The 25,493-nt window shown below is 37.4% G+C and overlaps 2 protein-coding genes across 20 annotated transcripts in view; one reads left to right on the top strand and one right to left on the bottom strand.

Moving 5' to 3' along the window:
* Positions 1–8,771, top strand: part of MAP3K19 (mitogen-activated protein kinase kinase kinase 19) — a 63,805-nt gene extending 55,034 nt beyond the window's left edge. For 3 of the 8 annotated variants that reach the window (XM_042948535.1, XM_042948534.1, XM_042948537.1), the window contains 2 exons: positions 1,032–1,729; positions 6,352–7,160. In XM_042948535.1, coding sequence (XP_042804469.1) covers positions 1,032–1,729; positions 6,352–6,418 — 765 coding nt within the window. In that variant the 3' untranslated portion in view covers positions 6,419–7,160. Of the gene's footprint in view, positions 1–1,019; positions 1,730–6,351; positions 7,170–7,213 lie in introns of those variants that run through there. The other 5 variants (XR_006205421.1, XR_006205420.1, XM_042948536.1 and 2 more) reach the window with 5 other exon arrangements.
* Positions 8,772–9,478: 707 nt separating this feature from the next.
* Positions 9,479–25,493, bottom strand: part of CCNT2 (cyclin T2) — a 41,464-nt gene continuing 25,449 nt past the window's right edge. For 8 of the 12 annotated variants that reach the window (XM_042948519.1, XM_042948520.1, XM_042948523.1 and 5 more), the window contains 4 exons: positions 22,700–22,745; positions 20,923–21,086; positions 16,862–16,932; positions 9,479–16,341 (listed from right to left, as the gene is read on the bottom strand). In XM_042948519.1, the coding sequence (XP_042804453.1) occupies positions 14,914–16,341; positions 16,862–16,932; positions 20,923–21,086; positions 22,700–22,745 (1,709 nt within the window). In that variant the 3' untranslated portion in view covers positions 9,479–14,913. Of the gene's footprint in view, positions 16,342–16,861; positions 16,933–20,922; positions 21,087–22,380; positions 22,746–22,867; positions 22,962–25,493 lie in introns of those variants that run through there. The other 4 variants (XM_042948521.1, XM_042948522.1, XM_042948530.1 and 1 more) reach the window with 3 other exon arrangements.

Here is a 25,493-nt window from a genome sequence, read left to right as displayed (position 1 = left end):
GACCTACCTTTTCCTCCCTAATCCTCTTGTGCACCCTTCACACCCTCTATGCTCTTCTACCTGAAACTCTATCAGTTGGAAATAACAGGAAACTCAATCCAAACTGGCCCAGGGAAAAGGATGTTCACTGTTTTATGTAACTGAAGGGTCTGGAGTAGGTCTGGCTCTAGGCGGAGGTGATTTCAGGGGTCAAAAAAATATCACCAGGGTCTGGCCTCTTTGTATCTCTTCTAATAGGTCTTATTCTCAGGGTACATGTGGTGGTACAATAACCAATGTATTTCTAGCCTCTCATTCTCCTGGATCCAAGTCCAGTGGGAAAGATGTCTCATTGTTCAACAGCTCAGGATGTTACCATTGCTGAGAATCATTGCTGAGTGGCCAAAACAAAAGCTGTTCCTTACATTTTTTGAATTGTCTGAAAGATCATCTAAAGTCCTAGCACATTAGATAGTATTTACATGCATCAGTTACAAGAAGACTGATCCCCAAAGAAGATAGGTTATGTTTCTAGCTGGGGACATATCAGCAAGAAGGTGGGAAGACATGAAACCACTGAAAACGCATGATGGGGTCACTGACAAGTTGCCCCAGTTCTGCCTTCCTCTCTCTCCTTAGAGCTTTGGCACTGAAACAGCCCTATTTCATTTATTTGGTGAGCAATTTTGCCATTGTAGTCATGTAGATATCTGTGAGGGATAATCACCCCAGTTTTATAGATGAGAAAAACTGAAGTCAAAACGATTATACAGCTTACCCAAATTTACACAGCTGGGGAATGGTAAAGCCAGGATTCTAACCAGTCCAGGCCACTGAACTCCAAGCCATTATGATATCCATTCACCATGCTGCTCATCCCCGTTTTGGCCTCACTGAAACACTGACTTTGCTTAAGTACTTTGCATTTATGTAGTGATGAATCAACTTAGAGAAAGACAGGGTTTGGGAGGAGAAGGGAAAGACAAGTGTCACCTGAGGCATTTTGTGAACAAGTTCTATCATTTATATTTAATAATAAGGTTTGCTTCTAGGTATATTGTGGTCTTACTAGCCAAGGACAGCTAATAGCTGTAAAACAGGTGGCTTTGGATACCTCTGATAAATTAGCTACTGAGAAAGAATACCAGAAGCTACAGGAAGAAGTAGATTTGCTCAAAGCACTGAAACATGTCAACATTGTGGCCTATCTGGGGACATGCTTGGAAGCGAACATCGTAAGCATTTTCATGGAATTTGTTCCTGGTGGCTCAATTTCTAGTATTATAAGCCGTTTTGGGCCATTGCCTGAGATGGTTTTCTGTAAATATACAAGACAAATTCTGCAAGGTGTTGCTTATCTCCATGAGAACTGTGTGGTGCATCGAGATATCAAAGGAAACAATGTTATGCTCATGCCAACTGGAATAATAAAGCTAATTGACTTTGGCTGTGCCAAGCGTTTGGCTTGGGCTGGCATAAATGGCACCCACAGTGACATGCTTAAGTCCATGCATGGGACTCCATATTGGATGGCCCCGGAAGTCATCAATGAGTCTGGATACGGAAGGAAGTCAGATATCTGGAGCATTGGCTGCACCGTGTTTGAGATGGCCACAGGGAAGCCTCCACTGGCTTCCATGGACAGGATGGCAGCCATGTTTTACATTGGAGCACACCGAGGGCTGATGCCTCCTTTACCAGAACACTTCTCAGAAAATGCAGTGGACTTTGTGCGTGTGTGCCTGACCAGGTAAGAAACTGAAAACAGGAGGAAGAGAAATCCCCAGAGATTCCAAGATTGCTGACATTTCCCCCTGAAATTTATGGCCCACAAAAAAGGCAAGTAGGGAGTGATTTTGATGATTAGCTATATTGGGTGATTGTGCTCCTCGTTGCATCAGGGTATGGGGGCAATGCTTCAGGTAGGAGGTGCCTCAATTAAATGTTTGACAGTACTTATCAGGGACAGACAATACTTCCCCAAATCAATGGGAGCATGAACATGGCTATGAGAGGGACATCTTCCCAGGGACTGGTCATGGTGAAATGACATTGCCTGTCCTTAAGTTTCCCTTTCCTGAGCTACCTTCCCTCTCAGAGAACCAGTGTCTCATTTCCTTCCTAAAACCAGCTCTCAGGAAAGTATGCGAGAAATTCATTCATATTGAGGGATTGATATGAATCAATTGATCGATGACTGGAAAATTTAATGTATTGGTCTTCCCGCCCCCAAAATACTTGCATTTAAAATGAAGGGAAACATTTTGACCCAAAGGAACAAATCTCTAATTGAAGCTTTTCATGCATTAAGTGTGGAGAGTATTTGGGGAGGCAGAAAAGGCCCAGAAAGTTGCTTGTTTTTTCCTGTTCGGATGCTCCCTAGTATCTATGGGATAAAATTTTGGGTAAAATGTTAGAAGGGACCTTAGAGATTATCCACTCATGTGGTTTTCAAACTTTTCTTAGACAGGTAGTCTTTACTCACATGAGATTTTAATTCAAAGCAGAGAGATGACGCTGGTTAAAGTATGACTGTATGTGTATGATGAGGGAGAGAGCTAAACAGTAGGGTGGAGGGGGGGCGTGGAGCCCACCCACCTGGCCTCTATGCACCTAGTGAGGCTCAACATTTAGTCATACATACAAGGTGAGGACAGCCTGAGACCTAAACACAATTCTTGCTTTCTGAGACATGTGCTTTCTTATTCCTGGATGAAAAATTCTAGTGCCTCTCAACTCCCAAAATGGGTTTTTCTCTTTCTTAATGAATCTCAGAACCTGCAGTTCTCCCTGTCTGTTGACAAATGTGCTTCTCTCTTTCAGATTCTGTTTCTCTCTCCCAGACGTGTGTCAGAGTGTCCTGGTTGATTTCAGGGGATCATATAGGCCAAGGCAGGAATACATACTTCATACTCCAGTTCTCGCTATTCCTAGATGTAGATATGTTCCAGCATGGATTGTGTGGACAGAGCCCCAGGCACAGAGCTGCCCCCTGTTCACCCAAAGAAACCTCACAAGAGACATAAAGGTGTTAGAAATGTCATATGAACCAGTACTAGTTTTAGAATTGGTCTTAGCTCTTAAGACTACTATAGTTGCTATGTTCTGAATTGAACAGTTCTCTATTATTGAGCCATAGAAAATACATGCTATTTTCATTTTCTTTCCAGTTGTCACCTCTCTCTCTCTCTCTCTCTCTCACACACACAGACACACACACAGCTTTAAAGAGAAAGGGTGAAATCTTTTTTATGACTTTCCTTTTTAAATTTTTTTTTTTAATTTTATTTTATAGGGGAGATTTGACCATTGGGTCTTTCATGTCCTCTCCACAGATAGGAGTGAAACAAAGGCTAACGCTGGTTTGCATCTTGTTTGTGTATCTATGTCCATAGGTGTTATCCGTGTGAGATGTTTTCTCTACCTCAGGATGCTATTGCGAACACCAGTTTGTAAACGAGCTCCATTTAATGTGTTTCAAGGCAAGCTCTTGTAAACATTGGGCATTCTAACACTCAGGAAGATCAGAACAAACCCAAATGTTTTTCACATTCATGTGAATGGTGTGTGTGTGTGTATGTGTATGACTTTCCTTTTGAACCACTGCTTCATTAACTAATACACAACTCACACCACTAAGGATCAATTAATAGGGTTGTTGTGAGGGTTAAGTGAACTGGTATATGTAAATTACTTAGAGTATGGGGCACATAATTAGGGCTCGGCAGTTAATACTACTTGGGAGAATACTAATACATCTTACCTAATTAGTGTCACATACAAGCGTAAAATTATCTTTTGAAATTCTATGGAAAAGACCCTAAGGACTCTAGAATCTTGCCCTATGGCGGTATTCCTTGGATGTCTGGATAGTCAGAAATAAAGTGGGGGCAAGGCATTCTTAAAGATTCAGAAGTATAGATGAGTAGGTACTGAGAAGGAACAAGGACTGAATAGAACAAATGAATAGAACAGAAATGAACTTTGGGGAGCAGTAAGAACTGTGAGTGGGGGTATTCCTATGGGCAGGTTGAAAGTTCTGGGAAGTCAGTCCAAGTAGTTTGGCTTTGTTGCAGTAGGCAGCAAAGAGCAGGGGACTGTAACGAGTTTGGGAAAGATCATGCCATAAAGAAAATGGCCTTTGGGAAAGCAGGTCAGAAGGCAGTGTATTAAGGACCTCAAATGGAGGCTGCTTGAGACTAGAAGGCCATGCAGGAATCAAGAGCTTTGTGGTTGAAGCAGTGGGAACTGTAAAGAGAAGAGTTCCAAAACATTCCAGGGGAAGGGGAATCAGGACTTGGTGATGAGGCACGATGAGGCTGCATAGTTTTGAGTATGGATAATGGAAAAAATAATCGAAAGTTGTGAAAGGGGAGCAGGGGAGGGAATTGAAGACAATCCACCACTTAAAGAAATGTTTGTTTTGTGAGAGACAGAGAGAGAGAGAGAACAGGCATGCGGGTGTGTGGCAAAGGGAGAGGGATTGGGAGAGAGTATCCCAAGCAGGCTCCATGCTCAGTGCTGACCCCCACATGGGGCTTGATCTCAGGAACTGTGAGATTATGACCTGAACCAAGATCAAGAGTCAGGCGCTTAACTGACTGAGCCACCCAGGTGCCCCAGAGGATCCACCATTTAAGGAAACATTCGAAGCTATGGAATTGGAGTCCAGGAAAGCAAGTAAGATTGGAGGTACACATTTAGAAATCCTGAGGTTTGTAGCTATAGTTGTGAACCATTTAAGAGGGCATAGGAAAATGTTTTTGAAAATGCTCAGAGGAGAAGTAACAACCTTCATGGCATTAAGTCTAGCACATGGCTGAAGGAAAGAAAGGAGGGAAGGGAGTTGTCCCAAGGCAGGAGAACAAGAGAAGTTTTCCCGAAGTCTATGCAGAGACTGTTTTGAAAGGAGAGGTTAGTGAATGCTTCAAATGCTACTACAGAGATGACAAGGAGGATGAACTCATTTAATGAGAATATCATGGTAAATTTTAAGGGGCAATTTCTAGAGTGCAGTGGGACAGAGAGTAAGTAAGGATTTAGGATAATGAAGGTTGAAAAAAAGCCACTGGGTTTGGCTACATAAAGGAAAAGATTTTTGGAGAGAGGAGAGAGAGAGATTTCTGTGTATTTTTAAGACGAAAGAAAGGGCCTCCACAAGGGGAGCTTTTATTTCAAAATGACTTATAGTCACTTTATTTTTATGTCCATTTTCACCTGGGCTATTCCTGGTATTAATCCTCCTCGCACAAATTATCAAAAGATAGCCAATTTAGCCAAAATAATGCCTTTCAAGTAGGTCATTGCAGGTAACTATTGACTGGTTCACTGGTTCATTGACTAGTTCATTGGCAAAAGTTTAATTTCTTGAGGAAAAATAACCTAAACCAAAATAGTACTGTCTTCCATTATTTTATGCTCATCCAAGAGGGCCCCAAATGGGATTATTTCAATTAATCACCAAAATGCATTTAAATGTCTACTTCTTAAAGGCTATTTTTTTTTAATGTTTACTTTTGAGAGAGAGAGGGTTGGGGAGGGGCAGAGAAAGAAGGGGACAGAGGATCCAAAGTGGGCTCTGTGCTGACAGAAGACTAATGCACGTGGGGCTCAAACTCACAAATTGTGGGGGCATTACCTGAGCCGAAGTCAAGATGCTTAACCAACTGAGTCACCCAGGCATCCCTGCTTTTTAAAGGCTTTTCAATTCTGGATTCCAGTGCCTCTACATTTTAAAAGTAAATTTAATGCTAATTAAAGGCACATTAAACTGTACATCCAAAAGTGAGAATTTTACTGTGTAAGTTATACCCCAAATCGAACAAAAGTAAAATGTAAAGTAGGGACTAGTTTTTAATCATAACAACTACTTTTTGAGCTATTACTGTGTGCCAGACACTGTTCAAAACCTGTATGTACATTATTTAATTCTCCAAAGAATTGTTATTGTTATCTCCATCTTACTAATGAGAAGACTTTGTGTTGCTTACCTAAAATCATACTGATCAAAACTGAAGTGTAGACTCACCTCAAGTCTGTTTGGCCAAGACTGTGCTTCTATTTTTATTTTCCTGAGCACCTGTAAGCAGATCCATTTTTTTTTTTTATTTATTTATTCATTTTGAAAGAGAAACAGTGTGGGCGAGCAGGGGAGGGGCAGAGAGGGAGAGAATCCCAAGGGCTAACAGGTGCAGAGCCCCATGCAAGGCTTGATTCCACAAACTGTGAAATCATGACCGGAGCTGAAATCAAGAGTTGGACACTTAACCGAGTCACCCAGGCACCCCTGTACTTCCATTTTTAAGTTGGCAGGTGGATCCAGTTGGGAGGCACTTATTGGGTGCTGTTTCTAAAGTGTTTTTCCCTTCTTAGGGACCAGCATGAGCGACCTTCTGCTGCCCAGCTCCTGAAGCACTCCTTCTTGATAAGAAGTCATTGAACATACATCAACTTTCCTTTCCAGTTCCATTATAGATACTCTCCGTGACTGCTTCATTGTGGGAATGATGGTTAAGGGACTTTTGTTTTCCTATTGTTAAGTCAGCTCAACTCAACCAGATCCTGCAGTGTCCCTAACTAAAATGTTTTTAGGTAAATATTAGCCTCAAGCTTCAGGCGTGGTTACCCATGTATATGAGAAAATTTTCTTAAACAATAACAAAATGTATTGCTGTTTACAGTTTTGACTATCCTTCATTTTTGGCCTGTCAGTTTTAATGTCTTTAAAATAAATTGTAAAGCCAAGAAGAAAATTGTTTATTTTTTGCTTGGCTGGTAAAGACACTTAATTCTTGGAAAGGAAACCAGAGGAAGGTGATAAATTAAAAACTGGAGGATGCTAGATTCTGTTTAGCAGTATACTTTGCAGATTGCAGGAGCCTCAAAATTAACAGTAAGAGCTAAGGGCCTTGGCATTTCATTATCAGAGGGTCCCCTATTTCCTCCCAAGTTTCTGCCTATAATAAGCTGTACTATTCAAGGTGGCCCCATAAGCCTCAGGTTGCTTCCCCTGAAATTTGTAGTATGACTTGAAGACTTCACTTATTTGCAGAGTCAATTAGGTCATGGCCACATCTAGAACTAGCTAAACCTAAGCCAGCTAGTAGAATAAAAGCTGGATCTTAAAGAGGGGCGGGCGGGGGGGGGGCAGCGTATCAACTTTTTCAGGGCACTTTGCTCACTTCACTTGAATGGACATCTCCACTGAGGTCACACGCTTCATTTCCATTTTCAGACCAATGGAAACCTCACCAGAAAAAGTGGACAAGTTGTCTGAATTATTACAAGGCCTTGTTGTAAGTTGGTGGATTAAACGTTTTTGATAAGGTTTCTATTGCCGTGACTCCACTCATCTGCTACATTTCCTGTTGGTTGAAGCTCTCTCTACAGAATTTTTGTACTGGCTGCTATCATTTCAAAGCGGCACAATTACAAACTAACTTTAGGTGTATTCCGACACCAGTTGTCGGATTTTGTTAAAAAGCAAGCTGGTTTTTTAGAAGTTTTTGAGAAGTAACTGAAATGCAGTCAACTGGAGGTAAAAGATTTTAGTCAACACGTTTAGATGGGTCTTTGTGGTTATGCCTTCCTTCTTTCCAATTTGTACAGTTCTTTTCTCGTATTTGGTAAGAATTTAAGAGCTATGTCCCTTATTTACTTGTATATTAGCATAACCTAAAATATCATTTTGTTGGTCTTTTGTGCCTAAGACCTAACAGGTTGGAATTATGCTCTTAGTATTGCCTAGATGTTTGCTCCCTTTATTATGTTCCTTTGGGAGAAGGAAGGTCTGAAAGGAGATTGGGAGTGCAGATAGGTGGTGGCTGGAAGGGCATTTACTGAGCTCCTGATATAAAAAAGCACCTCATTTAATTCTGGTTGATTTGGGTTTGTATTATTCTCATTTTCTTAGTAATGTGACTTTCTCAAGGCCATCCTACTTGTAGGTGGAAGATGAGACAGCCACCCAGATTTGTGTGACTTTACAGCCCTTTCCCTGCTGCCTCTCAGATGTGTGATTTATAAGTAAAATTACATCAAATTTTACTCAGACAAAACCTCACGAGGAGGCTGATAAACAAATTCCACCAGTCTGGTTAGTGAACTTGGTTAATGATATGAAAAGCTTTTCATTTTTCACTTAGCAACAGTATCGCCTTCCTCTCTATGACCACCTCCCTTTTCACCACACACAATTCAAGTTTTTAATTATATCCAAAAGTGCACTTCACTATGTACTAAATCTTCTCGTATGCCCTGGGCCCCAAGCTCGACCAAAAGAAATTTAAGTCCTCAGGTAAAACTGTCAGAGTAGTTCCAACTCTACAGCACTTCCCTACATTTAACCTATTTTAGCCCTCACAGGGTAAACAAACATTCCTCGGTGGCTGAGTGAAGAGAACTGCCATAGTGGAAAAGAGCAAGCTCTGGAATATGGGGTTGGGGAGCGTACAGTATTCCATTATCCACTTCCTCCTGCATGACCACACTACAGCAGTCCTGGGCCTTTTATATGGTAATGAGTAGCTCCAAAATAAAAACCACCTAATCTGTTCAATAAGCAGTCAAAAGCCTCCATCACCTACCTACCGGGCCATCTTTAGTCATATTACTTCTTGCATTTGTAAGTATTAATTCAGCTTAAAGCGGCTATGTAACTTAGAACCTTGCATCTAAAACAGCTTTCCAGGGGATTCTGTCAACTTCAAAGTACCCAATGGAGAGGCGCCTGGATGGCTCAGTCGCTTCAACACCCAACTCTTGATTTTGGGTAAGGTCATGATCTCACCCTAATGAGTCTGAGCCTTGAGTTGGGCTCTGTGCTGAGCATGGAGCCTGCTTGGGATTCTCTCTCCCTCGCTATCCTTTCCCTGCTTGCGTTCTCTCTGAATAAATAAACTTAAAAAAAAAAAAAAAAGTACCCAATGTAGTCAGTCTGTATCTTCACTGGTGGTAAACAAAATTAACAAGAGTGAAAAACCAGGAACAGCAAACAAGCCTGAGAAAAGCTAAAGTACTTCATCCTATTGCATGACTTCTCAAACTTGTGAAAAACTATGACTGAATTCATCTCTAGAGCAACCACTCCGGCAGATTTATGCCTTGAAAGACTAAAAACAGTACGCCCAAACTGATCTTGGGTGTATGACTGGACACTTGTAAGGTGGGAAAGCTCTTAATTTCATGCCAGTAAAATAAAAACCCTTTCATTAGTGAGGCTCTTCACTGCCACAGGAGGTTAGTATTGGGGAGAACAAACAGGCAGGTCATATACCAGAGCTAAAACAAAAATGTACAATTTTTTCATTATATTGAAAACAGGGCAAAAAAAAACACAACACAATGGAGTAGGATGAATTACAAAATGGAATTATTAACTTTAAGTGGAATTAACTGATTTTGTAATGTTCCTAAATCAAACTCATGTAACTTTTTATATGCTAATACAATAGGCCCTTACTGGTGTTATCAACAGAAGATGAAGACAACTCTCCTTTAATTGATTTCAAAACATTTATTTTACATTCAGGCTTTAGATGCATTTTAGAGAAAGTAACTTTTCTATCTATCCTGCATGGCTTCAATTTTCTTTCAAGTGGAAGGTATGGGCAAATCGTGGGGAAATCAAGGGGTTGGACAGGGCAGTAATAATAAAGCAGTTTATGATTAAACATTTTTTTTCATGGATAATTCCCCTTCCAGATAACTGCAATTCCTCTTTGCTTTTTGGGGAGTTGATGCAACAGTTTAACCAAGAAAACCACAAAGTATGAATCAGAACGAACTGAAATTCTAGAAACAGTAGGCATGTAGTTTAATACACACCTAAGTTTAATGCACCTGGACTGGGCTTCCTCATTCCCTCCGATATCTAAAATATACCTCTGGCAAGATTCTCTTCAATGTCATCTATTCTCTTTAGCCTTCCCTCCTTAGCTTCACAACCCTAAGAATAGGTACATTTTGTAGGTAAGGAAATCAAGGCACAAAGTCAACTAATTCACCCAAGGATATCAGCTAAGTGGTGGGTCTGGGACGAGAATATGGACAATCTGAATGAGAGAACACACTCCTTGATTATATGAAGTTACTCAGATAAAGAGAAACTTACATTAAGATCTGATTTCCCACATTTCCCAGGGACTGAAAATTATCTCTGATTCACATTAACAAGACATGTTAGAGCCTTGGATTGACATTTTCAATAAACACATTTTATTAATAATTCCTCGTAATAGATACGGAGCTGAAATTCAATGACTAATCAAATTCATGCCACATATACACATTCCTGTTTTGGATTTTCTATTAGCAAACACCCTATTCAGTAGTCCTTGGGGGTTTTGAGTACATTCAGAAAACAAAATCCCAATCGTTGCTGACAACAAATGAGTACATGTGAGGTTTTACAAACCAAGTAAATCCACTTGAAAAACACACCTTGAAAGAAAGAACGTACTCATTACTTAACAAACAACAGGCAATCAAATTAAACCAACTACTAAACAAATTTTAAGGAAGGCTTCCTCCCAAAAGCTTGAAATAAAGGAAATTAGCCCTCAGAATTTCCTTTGGGGTTAAAGGATCACAGGGAACGGGTTACCTCACCTTGATGAAAACACAATTACTCGTAGCTGGAGCCACACAACCTTCAATGTGTCTTGCTTATCAACCTATTCTAAAGAATCCGTCAGGTGAAAATAGATACTAGTAAACTACATAGAACAGAGTTAAGAGGAGTCACAGAAACAAAAGCTGGCAGCGCACACATCAACATTGTGGAATAAAAAATAGATGCACGGCATCAGACCTCAAACACTGAGCATTCCAGTCCCACTGGCCAAGATCATCTCTACTATAAAGACAGACGTTTCCAAGGCAAACTTCCCTTACAAAACAAGCAAACTTCTATTTGACTTACATACGTCAGCTTACAGCAATCAAATTTCAGATCTTAACATAACTGTGAATTCTCAATACGATGGTATCATAACTTCACACCCTAGGACGCCAGAGACAGAATGTGCTGTTTTCTAAATCGCCTATCATAAATACATGGGTACACAAAATTAAGTATCATTCTGTTAGCTCAGTTAATGCAAGTTACCTGGGCATGGGATTAACTGATCCTTCATCTGTAAATACAGTTAGCAAACCCTATTGCCTTCCAAGAAAGCCTCTCGAGCAAGAGACTGCTGAATCAAGAGTTCTTCGACAAGAGCTAATGTTTCTCAGCAAAGAGATCTTAAAAGTGCACAGTACTAGGCAAGAAACAACTGCTCACTGATTAGATAAAAATTGGGAATGATGAGGTGTCTTGAGAACATAACTGTCTTCCTTTAGAGATACTACTACCATGTAAACAAACAAACCCCAAAACAACCCTCCTTATTTCCGTAGTAAATGCAAAATACCCTAAAACATCTGATCAACCAAAGATAATTCTACAGTACACAACAGTGATGCATAGGCAAGCAGTGGTTTATCTCTAAGGTTGGTTAAAGAATAAAAATCAGCAATTTAAATTCTCAAATCTAACCAAAAAATGTGCTCAAAATGCTTTAAGGCAAGGCAACTGGTAACTAACAAAAACATTTAAAATTTGGTTCTCTGAAGGAGACTAGTCATCTCGTTAAGTTGGAGGAGGGTAGGCCAAAAATATAAGGTCTCCTACCCTAATTATAACCTGTTGGTAACAAAGTGATGCAAGCACCTCTCACATGGCATGGAAGAAATGTGGACTCAACGATTCTAACCAGAATGCATCTGCACATGCAGAGAAAGACCAAGACGCACCTTTAACTGCTTCCAAAGACAAACCTAAGAAACGAACCTCAGGTAAAACAAGAAGGAATTGGGGCATTTTGCAAGGTTGTACCACTAAAGGATATCACCACTAGTTTGGTTAAGCAGGCCTCCAAGAATGTCTCAGTGAAAAACAAACTCTCCTTTGCTTTTTGGTTCCGAAAGCATATTTTAAAGTAGCTAAGGCAAATATATAGGGGGGCACAGCTCAATACTGGAAAACTACTTAGAGAGGTAGAAGTAAAGCCTTTCTATGCAATGTGCTTCTGCATAAAGGTAAGAAAACTATGACCTAGGGAAAAGACAACTAAAAAAATGAATCACTCTTTTAAAGGATGTTTAAAGATAATGCTTTTTAATATTTCAAATATTTTAAAAAAATCTCATCAAAAATGTAAATCACCTTAACAGTACTTTGCACATGTGGAATTTCATAGCTAAATTTGATGATACTATTTTGGTTTACTTATGGCTACTTACAAAAAGACTCGGTAATAACGTCCATTCATTGGAGTCTTTTTCTTTGGTTGAGCCTATTGGGACTAGGCTGATGAACTATTTTATGCAAATGAGATGGGTAAAGCAAATTAACAGTAATATGAGTAATAGGGGTTTTCATTTAATGGAAATGAAACTTAAAAGGATTTTCATATTCATCCCCACGGTGCATTTGGAAGCTATAATCCTGTTCAGAGGTTAAAGAGTTTGAATAGCTCACACAATCCTGTACAAATTACAACTGGCTGCCCTTTAATAAATAAAGTCATCGTAAAGAATTACATTTACAGAGTGAAAAGTGAATACATAGCATTTCAAATTCAATTCTGGAAGTACTAATAAGTACTGACCCATAACAATATATACTAGCTACCTTTTAAACTGTCCATCATTAGCACCAATAAAGATTCAACAAAATTACCTTTATTCCCACATCTCGAAACAGTTCTTCAAATTCTTAGTGAAGTTTAAGTATAGTCACAGACCTTAAATATTCACATTGTTTCTATGTCATACTGAAAATAAGTTCACTACTTTTTGGATACTCTTTACAAAATCTTATTAAAATTCCTGGTATTATCATCCCCAATTATACAGTAGCACAACCACCCTATGTCGTTTCACATGATAGCTCCTTAGAGGTTTCACATCTAAATTACCAAGAACAAAACCCTTCCCTCCCTCATCTTGCACTCAGCTTAATTCTATACTAGTCCTCGAATTATGTACCACTGTAAAAGTAGAACTGTATCAAAATTACTGTGTTTATGGATACAATAATATGCCATACAGAGCAACAAAGTTACACGTAATGACAAAGATTACTAAAGTTATGCAAGACAAAGAACAAATGTTAGGACATGCTCCCTAGGCAAAGTCCCTGGAAAGAGGCTCCTAGTATCCTAAGTTCAAATAGCATTGACAAAATAATGAACAATTATCTTAAAAAAAATTATAGAGCTACTGGCAAATTAAGTAATTGCTAAATAAAGTAGAGCACGAGATTAAACTCTAATATTTACAACTGCAACATACTTGAGTAAAATTACAATTGTGCACGTATCAGTGGCTTTTTAACAAAAATAATTCATATACATAAAGGAAAAAATTAAGACAGTTTTTAGTTCAACAAAAGTTGAATTCACCCCATCTAAAGATACTCAACAGCTCAAAGATTTACCACAGAATAAATTCAAGATTAGCTGAGAAACTGGAGCCACATTATTGGTGTTTCAGACAAATTTTAAACAAGTTAAAGTCTATTGTTTGTTCAGAAGTTAGATGACTGTGCAAACCTGACCTCAACAGGAATATACTGGGATGTGCAACAAACGGAAAACCTCCACTAGCTGTTCACCTGGAGGCTAACCTTTTTTCTCACAGAGCTTCTTGGTAACAACCATAAGCTGTATATATAGGTACAATGCACAGTCAATGATCTTTTCTTTGTATTTATTGTTAGAATATAAAAGAACCGAGAGAGCAACAGGTTTAATTTCATTTCTATAAGGAAGACTGCATTTACCTGAAAAAGAAATATGGCATCACACACGAACACACTTCAGGGGAGGAGTATGTTTAAGAATATGGTGTCATTCTGAACACTAAAGGAAAAGCAATCCCTGTTTACTGGTAAAATATGTAGTGTTAAAGTTCTTTATTTAAGAAAAAAACTTACTAATTCTTCACTATATAAGTTTTTGTGAGTTTAGTTTTCAAATCACAGTAATCTACATAACCATTATTAACAGCTCTGTGTTTATAGTACTGCAACAAGCCAACACACATTTAAAATGCACTTCACATCAAGAGTATGTAAACTTTATTTTTTCCTCTTCAAGCCTTCAGAAAAGTAGGGGCTATTTCAGCAGCCAACCTGGTCAGAAGCTCTGAAGGCAAAAGTTCAGTGCCTCACAGTGTAAATAAATGACCATCTGTGGCACTGCATACCCATCTGTAGTGAAGTGTCCCCCTTCAGTGGCTTCCAGTAAGGCCTAGAGTTTAAGGTTAACATGAAAAAGTGCCACCTTTGTTTTAGATTAGTGATGGACTCGGACAAGATAAAATAAAGTTATATTGTTATACTTACAAGCAGCTCCAATCCTGAGTATTTATGGTAATATCTAAACATACAAAAATGTATGTACATTTTTCTCCACTTTCTTGTAAACAGTTGTCAGTATACTGTTTTATCCCTTTATCATCGAAACATGCAAATCATACATACAAGTATAAATACACAAAAAGAAAACAATTTACACTCATTCGAAAGCCAAGCAACAACAACATAAAATAGCTACAGTATTCAAATTATAAATAATGAATGCTTGAGGCATCTTATATTCCTAGAAGCAGCCAGCCATTCATCCTAATGTTCTTAGCTGCAATTGTAGAAATACTGAGTTTTGCACCTTCCATGCTTTTACAGTATTTATAACACTATCATATGTGGAGATAAAGACTTGTTTACTATAATCTCTTCTTTTCAGAATGAAGAATAAAGCAGCACTTACAAATATTGAAACAGTGGCAGCAATAGCAGGTGTCACCACTGCTAGATCAGGAGGAAGTTTTCCATTCTAACCATTTTTAAATTAAAAAAGTAAAGGAAAAATGGACCTAAACAAATGATTACATGTTCATTCCTTGGGCACTTAACAGCGAGTCCAGCATGTCGAATGTGTCTTTGTAGTCCATATGCTGGCTGTTTGTACTGTACTCGTGATTGCCATCAGGACCGTTGGTCTCCACTGGCTTCTTGTCCAGTTTCACGAGGGTGCTGAGATGTCCGTAGCCCACCTGGTATGTGACAGGGGGAGGAGGGGGTAAGGGATGGTTAAAAACAGAGTTGTGAGAGGATATATACTGCTTAACAGAGGAGGAAGAACTAGATGAACTACCTGAACTTTTCGAACTTTTGCTCATTTTGGAGTGATGGTTGTGAGATGCATCATTGACATGCAGCTTCTTCCTCGAAGAGCTGGAACTAGAGGAAATGCCATCACTGCTCAGGCCAACAGGACTCCTCAGAACAGTGGGTGGGATTCCATCGGCACTGTGTTTACTGCCACCGCTGCTGCTGCCACTGTGGGAGTGGGAATGCTTGTGCCCGCTGGGGTGGTGGCGGTTCACGGCATGGTCCTTGTGCTTCTCCTTATGGTCTCTGCTAACATGTGGGCTGGAATGCTTGCTCTTCCCGCTGCCCTCGTCAGAAGAGCTATGTCTTTCTGAGGAAGCAACTTTTATTTTCATTTTCAGTTCTTCCTTACTGGCACTCTTATCAGCGGGTGGTATCGGAATCCGTAATTTCAGCGATCCACTCTTTTCCTTCTTATCCACTGTGTATTTTTCAGGTTTTTCGGGGTTTGTGATGGGAATTTTCATCTTAATGGGAGAAGTGACAGAACTGCTGCTGGCTGACTGTGACTGCACGTGTTTGTGCTGCTGTTCTACCTGGGTGGCTAGATAATGATCTCTTACATCCAGATCAAGGGTTTCTAGCTTACGCTTTTCTCTGTATTTATCTAAAGACATTTTCTGAGGAATGACTCCAGGAGTAGCAGAAATTGGTCCATGGTGTTTACTGCTCCCTGCTTTCTGAGTATATTCTTGCTTAATGGATGAGTGATCGGAAATTCTGTCAGGTCTGTGATGTGATCCCGAATGCAGTGATACAGAAGGTCCCTGCTGGAAGTTGATGTTGTACTGGCCACCAGACAAAGAGGTCTCTTGTTTCTGTGAATACATCTGTTCTGTCCTTGCTGATTCTGGATGCTGAGGCCATTCTTGGTGTGATGACAAACTGTATGAGGTACTTGGCATTCCTGCTGCTAGCATGGACAGATTATCAGATGTGTGGCTGTCTTGAACAGAAATGTTTCCTGAATTTAGAGGGACTGGTGCAGGGAATGCTGATGTAGATGGTTTCTGAAAACTTGGGTTTGTAGGCACACCAGTAACACTATCTACTAAAATGGAATTCTGGACCAAAGATGAACCAAGAAGTGGCGTTTCTGAAACTTGTCCATCTACTTTTGGTTTCTTAGCCGCCTGATTGGCCTATTTAAATAAAACACAAAAGAAGTGATGACAGCAAAGGGATTTAATACAATTTTCTCTGCCTTATAAAAATCTCTATTAAATATATGCAAACAAAACCACCTGGGGTTCAAGGCTTTATGTTGCCGGTAAGTAACTACCTTATTTAGAGGCACAAAAGGGGGCTAGATAAAGTGGTAACCGCTGGTTTCAGAGTTAGATACAGGTTAAATCCTAGCCCAGCATTTGAGAAAGTAATTTAACGTGTCTAGGCTTTAATTTGCCCATTTGTCAAATAAGGAGAATATTTCCATTATAATCACTGTGAGAATTAAACAAGAAATTTATAAAGTACTTATTAGCAAAGTCCACTGGACACAGCAGTTGAATAAACTATGAGTGTATGCAGTTTATGATACACTGTAATTAGTTAGGAATACCGGAAATAAGAATATTTAACCAAAAAATTCAAACTGGTTAGCTATGTACTTGTTAGATAAGTGACAAACTGATATTCTATTAAACCCTGCCATTCTCTTACCCTCCAGTTTCGAATCCTCTTCAACCTACTAGGTGTTTTCTCCAATATTTGTAGAAACTCATGTGTTAGCTCTAAAAATAAAATTTAAATTTAAAACTTAGAAGGTGTCTTTAGGATTTATATTTCTCTCAAGTGGGCAATATTAAAAAGCGGGCCTCAAGAGTTCATCTACTTCACTATTACCCTCCTATTCAACCTTCAGCAAATAAAGAACTAGACACAGATCTGAACTATTTTCAAAGATGAATCACAGATGAACGAATGAATGAATAAATAAATATCATTCCCCCTGCCCCCATGCTTACTCAGAATCTCTGGAAAATTTAGTAGCATTAAAAAAATTCCCCCCAAATAGAAAATCTTCATTAGGCAAACATCATAGTAATAATTATTGCAGGCAAGATCCATCGATAGATTCTTTAAAACTAATGGGCAGAAGTTTAAAGGAAAAGGAGGTATTTGTATAATCCTAACATACCTTCCTCAAGATATTTAATTACAAAGAGAAGAACGGTAACTTTACAATGGAGGAACCCAGCAGATACCACCAAGTGATGACCATGGTTATCATTATCACCAGTAAGATATACCCCTTGATATATGAAGGACTCCTTGATAAGGTGCACTGAGTAAGGCAAAACCCATTTCCCAGTTATGTGGTATTCTTGCCAAAAATACAAAGTTTCAATTTAATAATGAGAAAACATCAAAGTCCAATTGAGGAACATTCTATAAAATAACTGGCCATTATTTTTCAAAATGTCAAGGTCATAAAAAAATGGAAAGATAGAAAAACTGTCATAGTTTGGAAGGGATTTAAGGGGCACATCAACCAAATGGAACATAGGATCCTAGAACAGAAAAATTGAGGAAATCAAATAAAACTTGTCATTTAGTTACTACTGTACCAATGTTAATTACTTGGTTTTGATAATCATGTATTATTTTATAAGATGTTAACGTTAGAGAAACCAGGTAAAGGGTGTATAGAAACTACTATTTTGTAGTTTAAGTTTAAAATTATTTCAAAGTTAAATGAAAAGAATTCCTCGACCTACACTCATATTCTCCTAGCAATCATTACTATTAACATATTATTAAAACTACCCTGGGTCATATATTTTTACCTCATTTTCCCCTTAAATTTAGGATCACAGTGAAATGACTCATTTCCAAAATGGTGTGGTTATGGTGAATTATACTTTTCTACCCCCAAATAGTGACATTGACCACTAGGCTATTGACCACTCAAGACAAATATTAATACCAGTCAAATGAATTATAGTATCACATAATATTAATAATGCCAATTCAGTAGAGACTACACAGATTCATTTATTATTTTTTAGTATACATAGTAAGCTTCTCTGTAAACTATTCTAGGCAAACATGCTAAACTGATAACGAAAATTAAGACCATACAGAATTTATCTTAAAGTAAAAAATATGCAAAAACTTAGCATTTATTATATGTCTATAAGCTGTGATAACTATAACCTGCTCAAGATTCATGAACTTTCTGATTCAGTTTGAATGAAAGCTATCTAATGACTGGACCACTACTCTTTAATTTCAAACAAATAAGCAAACAAACACCTTTCCACTTGGACACTAATAAATCTAGCAGATACACAATAATTTTGGGTTCAAAATTAACAAGAAATTGTTTTGATTCAATTTCTTTAACAGCTTGGTTGTCAAAGATTAAATGCACATCAAGTTTCTGGTCCAGGGGTGCCAGGGTGGCTCAGTCGGTTAAGCGTCCCACTCTTGGTTTTGGCTCATGTCATGATCTCATGGTTCATGGGATAGAGCCCTGCATAGGGCTCTGTGCTGATAGTGCGAAGCCTGCTTGGGATTCACTCTCTCCCGTTCTCTCGGCCCCTCCCCTGCTTGTGCTGCTCCCTCTCAAAATAAATAAATTAAAAAAGTTTCTGGTCCCAAACCTGCCTACATAGCAGGTATAAAACATAAGGCTTGTTTTTACTTTCTTATTAAATTTTACAATGGACAATCAAAAGAATCTGTCAAATAATCACTGCCAATATATTAGTTATATACACAAAAATCACAGTATGGTCCTTAAATGAGAGCCTTTTTCTCTCAAGGCTAAGTATACAGAAAAAAATTAAATACAAAAAACAGATGAGGGTTTGTTATTAATTATAAAACAAAAACAAACCTTGCAAAACAACAACAAAAAATATTACAGGCAGGCCAAGTCCAAGCCAAAGCTGTTTTTGGAAGAGTCATTACATGAATTATTTCAGTGAACACTGATGCTTCAACACCAGATTAAAATTCAGATATATCTTAACCTTTGTTACTTTTTTCTTTTTTTGTGATCAAAACACCGAAAAAGGCTGCTATATAGCATGTTGAAACTGTCAATGTCTTACATGTCCCCAGATTCATGTTCAGTGGCTCTCCAATTTAATAAACTTGAGCCTTTTCAGCACAGAAGCAGATGGTTATTTGGGTGGCTTCTGTCATGTCAAAAAAAACCTTTAAGTACAATTTAGGAGCAGTATAAAAGGCAGATCACTTGCTTTTTGTGACCTTTACTTTAGGATCATGTATATAAACTATTTTTATTCAGACGATGCCTACTTCTTCTCATCTGTTAACTGCCAAAGTAAGACGGAAGCACAGATAACCTAATTTTCAAGTCACAGATGACAAAAAAAAGCGCCCCCCACTGGTTTTTAAAAGATGCCATTTTAACTCACTGAAGATGCCTTCTTCTCTTGTTAAACTTTAAAAAACCTCTGGCAATGTAAGGAAAAGAGCATAATCATGTGGCAGTAATATAGTATGAGATATATACACTGGATGAAATTTTTCACGGAGGAAACAAAAATTGAAAATCAAGAGATCTAAAAAGGAGGCATATTTTAGAAAAAAGGAAGGCAAACTATCACAATTATGACCTATACCCCCATGTTTGTAAACAAAGTTTTACTGGAACAGCCATATCCATTCATTTACGGATTGGTTATGGTTGCTTTCCAGCTACAGGGGCAGGAGTTGTGTAGTTGGCATAGACCAAAAAGTCTATAAATTCTGAAAGAGTTATTACTATTTGGATCATCAGAGAAAAGAAACATCTAGCTTACAGAAACATGTTGAAATTTTATTGGAAGATCACATGTGAAACCCAAAGGGGTCTCTATGTAACAGATGTCCTCAATAGGAATAGATATAAATTGTTTTCCCATGAGCTTCAATCTTTCAACAGAAGTTGGGGAAAGCTCACAAAAAGAAGCAGCCAAAAACCTAACAGTGTATCTTTTAGGCAAGAAGTATAATCTAATTCCTTTCTGAAATCTACAGTATTTGGCTAAAATGTCTTAATCCCCAAGAATCTCTCCTGCCTCTGGTCAGCTTATTTCTTACCAAAGAAATTTCTTATCAGAAGACTCAATTCCAGGTTCACAATTTACAGAATCTGCACCCCTGATTTTTTCAATTCATATTTAATAATACAAGGCAACAATGACACACTTCACTATCAGTGGAACTACAGAACAAGGAATGTTACCCTGAAAATACCTTTAGTTCATAGCTTCACATCTTCTACAATAAATTATACCCGACTTTGAGATTCTTGCATTGTCAACCTATAGCATTATAAATCATAATGTTTTTTGAGAAGTCCTGACAGGGCTATAGATATTCATTGGTAGTTAAAATATGTTCAGGTTTTTATTTTTTAGTTGTTTTTCTTTAGGCTAATGAATCCTTATTTTCATCCTGTTCATTTGATCGTGTAAATTATACTTTTAAATTCTATTACCAAATTGTTAAAATGAAATTATAGTTATGTTTTTGAGGAATCTTTTGAAACACAAACAAATATTAATAAAGAGATCTGGGATTAATATCAAAATAACTACAGGGGGAGAGGGAGATGCTGGATTGGCCAGAATCGGTAACTGTTCACTTAAGTATGAGTCTACGGAGACTCGCTATTTTCAAACCTATACAAAAGTAGGTAGAATTTTTCATAATAAAAAAATATTTTCAATGTAAAAAAAAAAAATTTCTTTTTCTCTACTTACCATCTAGTAATTCTAGAGTAACTGTAGGATCGACATATTCCCACCAATGTTTTCCATCAGTTGACACAGGAATCTCCCAATTGGACCATTTGCAAGCCAAATGAATACATACACATGCTATCACTGTTGGTTTGTACTGAAGACAGAAGGTGGTAAGGTGTAGACTGTTGTGGAGCAGGTTTGAAAACGAAGAACCATAGTAATTCAAGTATGTAAAACAAAGAAAAACATTTACCAGTAAGATTAGAGCACAAACATAATTATAAAGGTTTTCTTCAAGTCGAGTATAAAACCTTATTTTTAAATTAAAAGCTAACACTATAGTTATAAAATTCTAATACTAGATTATGAACATTCTCCACACTGTGATTCCCAGAGCATTATATTAATATTTTATCAATAGTAATATATTAATATTTCTAAATTTTGAAGTACTTTTACTTCTTTATAAAAGGAGGGGAAGACATATTTCCAATAATCAGCATAAACATGTGTAACATTTTAATTTTTTGTGGTATTTTTGCTTCTTTTGTAATGTCATGGCAAAAAAGTAAAGAAAAAGCAGAAGATTCTCCATAAAACTGCCAAGTAATTTCAACATCACATTACAGAATGAAGTCAGAATCAGGGATTCCACCATTTGATGTGGGTTAACAGAATTCTCAAGTAAGTTAAAGAGAATCTAATACTTATCTATGTAAACCTCTGTCTTTTCAGCAAAGCCACAGAGAAAACTTACCTTTTGCTGAACAGCTTCAAGGCCCAATGTTGCTAAATACTATAAAAATGCTACTTTTCTCCTTCCACTTTATGTCCCAAATTTGGGCATGTGATAACACGTTACAGCATGCCTTTTCTAACCAAAGTTTTAAATTTAGTACTTTCTTTTTGTCGTTCAAAACTCCTAGGGATAGGAGTTAAATCCCAACAACATATACCTAAGAAAATATATTGGTATTTGCCAATCCAAAGTTTTAAATAAAAGTTAAAACAGCGTCACAAGAAATTAAGGACCATACAATGCTACTTTGGTGCCCTCCTCCCCAATGACCCATTTAAAAAACAAATTTAAGGCATTCATATAATCAATCCAGAACAGAATTATGTATTAGATATTAAAGGCTTTAAAAAATTATTCTTTCAGTTCAGTTCAGAAGTGATGGAGATGAAAAATGTTCATCAATTGCAAACCCACACCAAAATTTTTATGTAAAATGAAAAGGAAGTTAAGTTTTCTTAAAGTAAAAATTGTATTTCTGCAAATCTAGGCACTGACAGGACTTGGCTAGTTCTGATTTACTACTAGTGGGTATTATCTGGAAAAAAACCCAAGTTATATAAATTTTATTTATTAAAAAAACTTTAATGATTATTTTAAAGTTAAAATTGGATCAATGTGAAATTTTAAAAAATTGTCATTTAACTATAATTGTAAACTAGAAATAGCTTTATACTTACCAAGTTGCTCGAATTTCTACGTTAAGTTTAGCTCTTTGTAATCTTTAGCTGCTATTCAGGCTACCAATTTTAGACTTATGCACTCACAAATCGAGAATATGTCATCAGAAAGCACCACTACACTTCACAATGTGCATTTAACCCCTCTGTGCCAAAAGTCCCTTGTACAATACACCGCAAAGCAGACAGGAAGGTACCACCACAGTAGATGGTCCAGTCTCCTGTTGCAACAAGGGTAAGAGACACATTGAGGGGGCCCTGCATTAAAGGAAGCTATAGTGTGCTACAACAGTGCAACAAAGAGGGTCAGGATAACAACCTGTTGGTAGCCATGAAATAGGATGTCTGTGCCAAATCCTTGCTTGCTGTAAGAAAAGAAAAAAAAAAAACGAAGACAATACTGTCAGCTCTAATGTGCTATCATCAAAAAGTTCTCAACACAACAAAAACTTCAAAGTTTTGTACACAAAAAGTAAATTTTACTTACTACTTACAAATATCACAAGAGCGCCATCATTTTCTATACTACTGAAAATCTTCAACAACATTCACTCAAATGTTTCTTGCTATCCCCCAAAGATCTGAGAAACAAGCCGATTTGCTTTTAGCTAGCCAGTTACAAGGGCTAAACTTGTTACTAAGTTAAGCATCTAGTCAGCTAAAAGTTGCAATAAAGCATTCTCCTGGATTTAAAAAAAAAAAAAGAAGAAGAAGAAGAAGAAAAGATTTTGAAGTCTAGTACAAAATACAAAGAGTTGCCTGCCAGACTTAATCCTCAGTCATCATATTTAAGTTGGCTTAAGTACTTCCATCCAAAGAAAAGAAAACAAAACAAACCCCCACCCCCCAAACTCAAGACAGCACAAACTGCTGTTTTTCATGCTACTAAGCATCAACAGAGAATTAACAACCTAGAAACATCCCAAGGGCGTAGATATAGAAAACTCCACTGCATATATATTTCTTACAGTATCCAATTGTCAACTTTAGAAAAGATACACATACTCTAGGCAATCAGGATGCTTCAGCACTGGTCCCCAAAAGAAAAGTAATTTTTAACTAGTTTAAGTCATGGAAACTGAAAATAGTAGTACCCCGCTCACTTTTTTTCTGCTTTCTTATTCTTCCCAATGGGGATTCTTTTGCTATAATTTCCCTTTTCCCCCAATTACATTCATAATCATTGATGTACCTTTCCCCGCTGCTCACCTAGGATCAGTTCACCTCAACTCACCCCTCTCTAACAGGCCTCAAATTCTTTGCCCTCTATTTTTATTCGTGGCACCTGTAATCCCTGCTGCCCCATGTGGATCACCAACATAAGGTATACAAAAGGGATTTGGGCTTAGCAGAGTTGTGCTAAGGAAGAGTGTCAAAGCATCAGATGTCTTGGAGGCAGTGTGACTTATGTATGGCATTCTTTCCTGGTGGGGAGGGAAGGAGAAATCACAGAAATGAAAGGTCCCTGTAAAATGACATTAGCCAATTCTTCAGCAAAGTAGCATAATATCAACTTTCTCATCTTGGGGTGGGGGTGGTGGGGAGAACCTTAAAGAAACCAAACCACTACTACCCCCCATCCCCACAAAGAATCAAAATATGTAGAGAAGGAAGTAAAAATAATTTTAAATTGCCATAGCAGTTTTCACCTCAGAATATATCTAAATTCAAAATAACCTATTAATAATCAGTGTGCAACACAGGAAGAATGCAGGAAAAATGTTTTGTTAGCAGAAAGTTATAACAGAGCAAAGAAAACAGACACCAAACATGAAACAATGTTTTTAAATGGAGTGAGATGTAAACCATAGTTACCTGAAATGTTAGTCAGACAAAATGAAGTTAAACATATATAAAATTTGCACAATTTAAGAATTGATCACATTTTAAACATTAACAACAAAAAATTAGATTTAAATATTCTGTTTTGGATAAAATATCAAATTTGCAGTTTTTGTGAATGTTTTTAAAACTTACTATTCAACTTTGCAAATGAATGGACTTCATGTCTCTAGCTTTAGATATATGGGAACACGTACAACAGCTATTAAACTTTAAGGATCTTAACGATGGCTCAAATGTCACTATAATACCAAGCTGAAAATCCAGTTTCATTTCCTACTAAGTGTGTGTGTGTATTTTAAGCTATAAAAGTATCTGTGTATATGTATTTTAAGCTATAAAAACGTCTTTCTTCACCAGGCTTAGTTTAGAGCAAAGTTATATGGCTCTCCATTATTCTAACAGAAATAGCTTACTCTAAGGCTTTTTTTTTTTTTAATTCAACATGTACACTAGTTATCTATATGAATTCTATACTACACTGTAATTCTGTGGATAAAAATGTGCTATCAATCATATTCAGATAACCCTGAGGAACAGGAACCATAATTAAATATGTTCTACTTTGCAAGTCATAACAGGTGCTAGCTATAAAAAACCAAAAATAAACAAACAAACAAGGTACTTTCTTTCAGAAGTCCAGTTCTGAACAATGACACTGTGACAACAGGTTTGTTTGTTTTAAATATAGCCATTAACATAATAAAATCCTACGTAGGTATATGAGTTCAATTTAAAATGAATAAAATGTGAGACTATTCAGGTAAACACTAAAAATCAAAAAAGGCCTTCAAAAGTCTTACCCATTCTGTTTAGAATAAACCTAAAGAAAAGAAGTCTGGTGGTAAAAGAATGAAACTGCAAAATTTAATTTTCAAAAAAGAAAGTAACAGAAAAAGGCACACTGAAGGTTCCAAGTGGTTGCTCTTAGTACAGTAACACTTCAAATGGCAAACAGGAAAGAAGAAGTAAGAAGTAGTGTAACAACATGCAACTATGTAAAAAATATTTCTAGGGATACATGAACAGATACATAGAATTCATTAACAAGAGTAGAAAAGTGTGTACCACATGCTTTATAAGCAGTAAAGCAAATAAAAAAAAGTTCCTACTCCTGTTTTAAAAGGCTTAAAAGGCACATCACATGCTGCCTGTATCATACTATATACTTCCCCATTACACACAAAAAGGAAATTATTTTTAGAAATGCTACAGAACTTTGAATGTATTAAATCTGTTGTTTTCAAATGAATATGGGGAAAACATTTCCA

This window comes from Panthera leo, chromosome C1, assembly GCF_018350215.1.
Source record: "Panthera leo isolate Ple1 chromosome C1, P.leo_Ple1_pat1.1, whole genome shotgun sequence".
Classification (NCBI taxonomy): domain Eukaryota; kingdom Metazoa; phylum Chordata; class Mammalia; order Carnivora; family Felidae; genus Panthera; species Panthera leo.
This window is presented reverse-complemented; position numbering and strand designations above follow the sequence as displayed.